At 37.6% G+C, this 7,721-nt stretch overlaps 1 protein-coding gene and 1 long non-coding RNA gene across 2 annotated transcripts; both read right to left on the reverse strand.

Moving 5' to 3' along the window:
• Positions 1 to 2,943: 2,943 nt before the first annotated feature.
• LOC149947614 (uncharacterized) lies at positions 2,944 to 3,465 on the reverse strand. Its single transcript, XR_016480318.1, has 3 exons — positions 3,350 to 3,465; positions 3,229 to 3,290; positions 2,944 to 3,103 (listed from the first exon to the last, which is right to left on the reverse strand). It is a non-coding gene; the product is annotated as an uncharacterized LOC149947614 (long non-coding RNA).
• A 542-nt stretch (positions 3,466 to 4,007) lies between these two features.
• LOC149947615 (sodium-dependent multivitamin transporter-like) lies at positions 4,008 to 7,057 on the reverse strand. Its single transcript, XM_090170919.1, has 10 exons — positions 6,923 to 7,057; positions 6,211 to 6,594; positions 6,009 to 6,074; positions 5,508 to 5,627; positions 5,291 to 5,445; positions 5,072 to 5,212; positions 4,853 to 4,991; positions 4,583 to 4,787; positions 4,332 to 4,486; positions 4,008 to 4,268 (listed from the first exon to the last, which is right to left on the reverse strand). Exons 2-10 carry the CDS (start codon positions 6,556 to 6,558, stop codon positions 4,008 to 4,010), a joined length of 1,590 nt encoding a protein of 529 aa, XP_090027045.1. The 5' UTR covers positions 6,559 to 6,594; positions 6,923 to 7,057.
• Between the last annotated feature and the right edge of the window lie 664 nt (positions 7,058 to 7,721).

Raw genomic sequence — 7,721 nt, forward strand, 5'->3', positions numbered from 1 at the left:
TGACACCGTTCAGACTTCTCAACAGAGGCTTTAAATTTTCGCGCGTGTCGTTTACATTTTTGCATTTCGTTGCGCTCAAAAAGTTCATAGCAGACAATTAGCCTTATGCCTCAACAAGCGCTGACTCTAGGTAGTGGCGACCTTTAGAACCAACGAAATACTATAACCAATCAGAGGTGGATAAAAAATTATTTCAATTTTTATGCCGTTATTACTGAGCTCTGATTGGATGAACAATCATTTTTTATGTTAATCTATGTGCAAGGTTGGTTCCTTTCTGAACAGTGAAATGAACGAACCAACGCGACCAACATAACCGAAACGACACGACCGATGCTAACGTAATATTTTCACCTAGTCTGAACGCAGCTTACGACAAACATGTAAAAGTAATTAAACATTAAATTGACCAATTCTTTTATGATACACGAATGCTTACAATCGCGATAGGTTCGCAGTTATTTTATATGATAACACCAAGAATGTATTTATTTATATTTAGGAAGAATGATTATGTTGCGACAATCGCCGGGCACGTTGAACGCCTTTCCCCCGTTTCGCGCGGGGGGAAAGACAAAACGTCACCGGCGTTTGATTTCCATCGCGTTAGGTGACGTAAATTTTAAGCAGCCAATGAAATACCGGGACTATTCGTTTTATTTTAAGCGGAGGAGCGTACTGGGGGACCAACGGGTGGATTGAGAGAAAGGCTAATAACCGTCTCGACATAGACATTCTCCATAGGTATAAATAAATACATTCTTGATAACACCTAGATCAGATTAACATATTTTTTGTTTTAATTATTTTGCGGATAACTGAATTACAATGTTTTCGTTTTCTTTAATCAAATTTATATTCTTTATTTAAATCAGATCAGAAAGTAAACGTTACTTTTACTTCGCGTAAGATAATAATTTTTATAAAGGTTCCATTATAGGCTAAAATGAAAATCCTAATCTAAATGTATGTATTATTTACTCATATGGCAAAGTAATATTATTATAAAATGATAATAACTAGCTAAGATAATATCTAAGGCAATAACTAGGTGCCATTATTTCAAGTGATCTGGTTATATTTCGTAGGGGGGTGATGACCAGCCCTTCATACCAAGTGAGTCAACAGCTCCCTACGCTTATATGGAGCCCGTTTAAAAAGTTTCAAGATGGCGCCCCCCTATATACCAAAAAGCCACCGCTAGCGTTTTCGTAATGGAACCCTGACTGAAAACCCTGTCTCACCCCCGAGAACAGACCGCGATTATAGTCTAGACTATGCTACCTTTCACCTTTCGTTTAGTATCGTCGTTGGTACGGTCTTACTTTAAATTTTATATAACCTACCGATTAATTTACCAACCCCAACATTAGTCCATCCTTCGTAAGTTCTATTTTGTTCTGTATATATAATAGATATGAGATATTGTGATAAATTTTGGAAAAACTATAAATTGTTTTAGATAGAAATCTGAACAACTGAAAAATTAAAACTCTATTGAACGAAGAATCAGAATTATCACTGGTTGAAGGAACAATTGGACATTAAAGAAAGGAGTGTTTTGGCGCCCCCTACATGATAGCCAGCTTGGCACCCGGTTAAATATTAACCCCCTTAACCTGGGTCAGTACTCCTCTTCATTTCGTTTTACCATTTAACACAGCAAATAGCTGTTGGAATTTAAAAAAAAAGCAGATCATTTAACGAATTCTGGTACAGTCTAGCATATTTCATCTGATCAGACCAGATAAATGGGGCTGAGCGTGTTTTGTCTGCTATGCTATCTGTATAAAAATAGTATGAGAAGCAGATCAGATATTCCTTAACAACTAGAAATTGGAACCACTAGCACTGATCCACCGAGAGACTCGAATAATAAACCTCGAAGTGCCTTTAATGAAATGGTACCCGGAAAATTGCTACCACAACCCCAGTAGGAACAGCCATCATTAAAATTGAGTACAAAACCTTAATCTGACGCCAGGATGGTCTACCAATTTAATTAATTGAAACCCTAGACCGCCTGCACTATGTTGCAATATTTACCTTCTTAAAAATCAATTTGCCTAGACTATCGGTATTTTTATGAAAAAACCGATTCTATTTACATCATTATTCGTACTTATTTCTTTATAAAGAAGTTTCGTATTCCAAATAATGAAACTATAAGTAACAAAAACACTTCGTAATTTGAGTACTCACGTACCGTGTATTTGTATTACGTACTTTAGCCTTTACTATTATAGATATTATACACTACACACTCGTGATTCAACCAGAAATCTATAACTCCCTCTTTGAGGTATCCATCAGTAAAGAGATTTTCAATCACGAACCACTAAAGCGCAAATGAAGAGGGGATATTAATTTCCAATTTTAGCGCCAGAGGATGCCCAATCTATCGGAATATTTACATACAAATACCGATTTAGAGACAAATTAATCAACTTTGGTGTGAAATATAAATTAGTAGGCGTTACATCAAGTGACGGTTTTTCGGATAAATCAGAGTCGGACCACATTACAGCGCCCAAAAACTGTGAATGTAATCAACGGTCTGACAATGGAGTGGTGAAGAGCAAAAAGGGGGAAGCGGAAGGAAAACCGTCGGCGGGCATTTTGCAGGAAAGGGAAACAATGAAAGCATCCGCGGAGTACGTGATCGAACTACGGAAAACGTTCTATACAACATTCTCTCGTACCTTAACTTCCACGGTTTTTCTCTAGTAAATTTAATTTAGATTAAAAGAAGTCCTTATAAACAAAACTTACTTGTACGAAAATAAAATGTATCAAATTAGAGTTGTAAGTCAGAAAATTTCCCGCTCCGATAATGTTCCATATATTTCCGAAAAAAAAAGGGTTTTAATACTATGATTTGCCTAATAAATAAATAATAATAGTTGTTCGATTTGCGGAAAATTTTCCGCATTTAATTTTTCCGAAAAATTAACAACTCTAATAAAAATTATATTAAGTATATTCATTATATATAACTTTACAGCGATAAAATCATAAAATAAACACCAACAAATGTAGTCATTTTTACGAAGACTAAGGTATTGGTCGGTTACGGCTACAAATTGTTGTTCAAGTTTCTTCGCTAAAAATTTAATAATCAAGCGTTAAATTTAATTAATTAACGACGAATTAAATTTGGGAAACAAAACATATAAGCGAAAACAATAAAATGAAATGCAATTTTAAATAGAACTCGCGGGTTCATACCTCTTCTGCTAAACTTTCTTGACGTATTAAGTGACTTAATAAATTATCATCAACACGTTCCTCTGTAAAATTTCAAATCGGTGTTAGACCCGATTTTTTACAGTTGTATAGATTACCGTACCTTCTCGCGTAATGAATGACATCACGACACCTATGAATATCGTTGAAATAAATCCTATTGGGTAATACCACGCGAATGAAATTTGGTACAGGGGGAAAATATAATTCGAACTGTAAAAGACACAAAAGACCAAAATTAAAGTTATAAAAAGTTAGAAAGACGTGACTAACAAGGAGACATCCCGAAGTGTAACCCACCGATTTTGTTCAAACTCGGAGGATTGGTAGACCTTCGTGTATCATGAAAAATCCTAAAGGGAATTTATTCAATGGGCAACCGTTTTGCCATGGCAACGAAAAATGTTTTTGACAACACAAAATATTAAATTTTTCCATTGAAAATAACATGGGATTTTCACCTCAAATTGATCAAAAGTTGATCAATTTTGTTGTTTTTTTTTTGTCAATTTCTATCTATTTTTTCTATTTTTTGCATTTTCGAAATTTTGAAATTTGTTCAAATTTTACACAGGGGGGTTATTTTCAATGGGAAAATTTCCATTTGTTGTTGTCAAAAACAATTTTCGATGCCATGGCAAAAGGTTGCCCATTGAATAAATTCCCTTTAGGATTTTTCAAGTTACATGAAGGTCTACCAATCCCCCGAGTTTGAACAAAATCGGTGGGTTACACTTCGGGATGTCTCCTTGTAAGAGGCACTAATAAAATATTTCATACTTGGAATTTGGAAGAGCCAATTCAAGTTGACTCTCTATGGAAGAATTGGAGTATAGAGGATAGTTGAGGGAAACATTGTCATTTGTACGGTTTAGAATAGAGAGCATCGCCCATGTGTCATTAGGGAAGTCACAGCCTTCCACGGTAAGGTCGAGCTTGTCGGCGGGGACATTGTACAGCTTATTTCCAATCGCAATCCATATTCCAAATAGCAGAGCGATAGTCAATCCACACAAAGCCGACTATTGAAATGAAATCTTACGACATTAACGTTATAAAAATATCATTCTTTTTATCGGTCAAACCTTCGTGTTAGCTCGTCGAACAAACACACCAAGAAAAAATACTCCGGTTAAAGGTCCACCAAACACACCGAAGACTGTGGTCAAAATAGGAGTAGCTCGTCCAATATATGGCACAATTAGCGCGATGGCGGTGCACAAGCCACCATATGCAACAGCTGAAAACCATAATTATTAGCTAGTAAGTAAGAAATACCGGTTTTCGGCATTTCCAAGTGCTAACAATAGGAAGATAACGAAGAAGATACACTTACTCAGAAGCCTACAAAGAATAATCCTAGTTTTTCTTCCAATCTTCTTAGAGGTGTTTGGTATGATTAAATCCTGTACCGTGATCGTGGCGAAGGTGTTAATGTAAGACGACAAAGAACTCAAAGATCCGCTGAATATCCCGGCAGTGGCCAACCCCGCCAGTCCGGGGTACTGGCTGAAAACCGTTGATATATAAAATACCACGATCTACGTCGGATAGCGTAAGTTGATTGAGCAAATCTTAACCGCGTGTCTACTTAATAAAAAATTACTTGATCCTCCGTTTTCACTCCGGTCACGTCCGGTCTCAGAGTAGGTTCGCAATCGTGATAATTAGCGTAAATGACAATGGCGGCTGTTGCTGTCAGAATCGAGAAAAGAATGAAGCACGTGGCACCGCCAATTAAGCTTCTGTTTTTCGGGAAAACAGAGTTGAAAATGTATTAGCGAATGGAGGAAAAGGTTAGTTACTTCGTATTAAAAATCAAAACCTTCTTCCTTGACGGACGCCTTTTACGCTTAAAATCCGTTGGACACCGGCTTGACTCGTTCCCAAATAGTTCAGCCCGTTTATGAGACCTCCGAACATCATAGCCCAAACCGAATAACGATTAAGAAAACTTTCGTCGAGGCTGAAATATATAAAGAAAATACATTCCGCTTCGGATTTTATCCGACAAATTGTAGAAACGGCCACAGCAAGTACATACTGAAGACCACCTATCCTCTTCCCAGCGAGGCCCACGTTCCAGACGTTGGACAAACCTCCAGCGTCAAGAACGCCTTTAAATAGAATGGAAGAGACGCAACATACCATTAAAATCGCTTGCAACACATCAGTCCAAATAACCGCTTTCATTCCTCCCTTGATAAAAAATATTGTACTTATAACTCATTTGCGATAAACTCGAACCAAAGAGAACGTACCACGGAAGAGTAAGCTATACAGAAAACACTGAACATCAAAAGCGTTGACCAGTACGGAAGGTTCGTTATGACGGAGAGAGAGATAGCAGGCACGTACATTATCACACTTACGTATAAAGTCTAGGCAAATAAATATTTGTACAAATTGTGATCAGGCGAGAACGAATCTATAGGCCCATGAGCGAAAAAAATTTGATCTTGAGCTAATTGCTTAGATTAATGGACCTCATGTACTCTGTTTTTCCGTTGTGTGGAACAGACGACGTGAAAGATTAAGATAAGTTGTAGAGGTTAACAGTAGTAGTTAGTGTAGGGAGCTATTGGCTAGTGTGGCATGAAGGGCTTGCGACCACCCTCCTACGCGTTGTAACCTGAATTTCTGGCATTAAAAGTCGCTAGATGACTTGGGCCTAAGGTGGTGCCTTGGGTATTAGCCTAATCTAATTGCGAATGTTATTATCTAAGGTCGCTCATGGGCATATACGACAATAGCCTATTTACTTGTTGGATTATGTATATTATGACATAAGTAATCCGCAACTTTTTATTAAAACGTTTTTCCACGTACTAGAAAAATAAATAATATTGCATTAGGGTAATCTGTACGACGACAAACGACGCGTTAACTCCAATTAATTTCTAAGACGTCTTTAACCATCTGAATGTTTCAATAACTTTTCTCGTAGGAAGGAATGTTGAGTACCTCGTAAACGCTGACGTAAGGAGTCCGGAAGAAGATTGGAATTATGGCGTACGCCACGAAAAAGCCACCGAATCCGTAGAAGATGTTGAAAAATAGATATCCCAAGCCGTACATGTACATCTCTCCAACCATGGCGGTCATACCAAACCCGGAATAGCACGTCGCGAAGATTGACAAGGCCGCGGGAATGACGGCGACTTTCCGGTTGGCCAAAGCGAATTCTTCCAGAGTTCCGTGGGTTAAACCTTTGCGTCCGTAGTATAATCCCACCCCCAGACAAAGTAATTGCGACGCTATGAGAATGACGTAGTCCGTCGGCCCGAACTTGGAAGGTTGCGAGTTCATCATACCAGAGCGAATAGCGACACTGCAGCGTCTCTAAAACTAGTTTCAATTGGAAATGAAATAAGTTACCGAAGACGAGTTTTCAAAAGGTGTTTTTGACAGACCCAAATATTTTATAACCTTAAAATTCTTTACAGCTCTATATTTAGAAAAGGTTTACTTTAATCCACCTGACCCCATTTTGTACCCTCAAAATTCCAATCATGTCGAATTATACGCGCCAAATTTCCAAAGATAACGTGTACTAGATTGTAAGTCTTAAATAAAAAAAATTGTAGCAAGCTAAAACCAATTTAAGTACTATAGCTTATGTTAGATTCTGATATTATAGCAGAGGGAAAAACACAATAGAATGCCGTGAACTTACCTCGTGGGATAGACGTTCGGCTACAACGAGATAATTATGTTTACCCTTGTATTTATAGCGGCAGGTCGTATTTAATGCATTCATTGCGCCTTAATGAGTGTTACTAAAGCGATCAGGCCGTTTCTAATGACGACCTTTCTATGTCCTAAGAGCTTTAGTCTCGTTATTTATCGGTGTCAAGTTCGCGATACTCATAAAAATATTCGTAATATTTGCAAATTGAAATAGTAGGATAATATTTTTCGTCTTAAAGTTTGTCCTTTTATTTATTTATTTGTATGTCATGTTCCTAAAAACTCGAGTACGGTTAACTCTAGAGCTTTGAAATTTTAACTCAATGTTCAGGGCCTGATTTTCAACTAAAAGCGCCTAATTCCAAATACCTGACATGGTTAATAATCGAAGGGGAGGTTTAGTTGGGATTTTTAAGTAGTTCAGGACTTTTTGCTACGCGTGTTACGTGTGTTACGTTTTGGCTACGTGTGTTACGTTTTGGCTACGTGTGTTACGTTTTTGCTACGCGTGTTACGTTTTTGCTACGCGTGTTACGTGTGTTACGTTTTTGCTACACGTGTTGCGTTTTTGCTACGCGTGTTACGTGTGTTACGTTTTTGCTACACGTGTTGCGTTTTTGCTACGCGTGTTACGTGTGTTACGTTTTTGCTACACGTGTTGCGTTTTTGCTACGCGTGTTACGTTTTTGCTACACGTGTTGAATTTTTGCTACAGCGTTTACCCGGCGTTTACTAGCCGGGTATTAAAGCTAGTTCTAAATAATAGAAAGATTACAATTTTTTTT

The sequence above is a fragment of the Leiobunum rupestre genome, chromosome 4 (assembly GCF_980474605.1).
Source record: "Leiobunum rupestre chromosome 4, qqLeiRupe1.1.hap1, whole genome shotgun sequence".
Lineage (NCBI taxonomy): Eukaryota > Metazoa > Arthropoda > Arachnida > Opiliones > Sclerosomatidae > Leiobunum > Leiobunum rupestre.

Bases quoted from the DNA above. Each gene is read 5' to 3' on its own strand.
- LOC149947615 (XM_090170919.1), bottom strand. From the start codon at position 6,558: ATGATGAACTCGCAACCTTCCAAGTTCGGGCCGACGGACTACGTCATT. The intron at 4,992-5,071 runs GTTTTGATTTTT...CCCGAAAAACAG, and splicing joins GGCGTCCGTCAAGGAAGAAG to AAGCTTAATTGGCGGTGCCA. The intron at 4,269-4,331 runs GTTTGACCGATA...TCATTTCAATAG, and splicing joins TTCGACGAGCTAACACGAAG to TCGGCTTTGTGTGGATTGAC.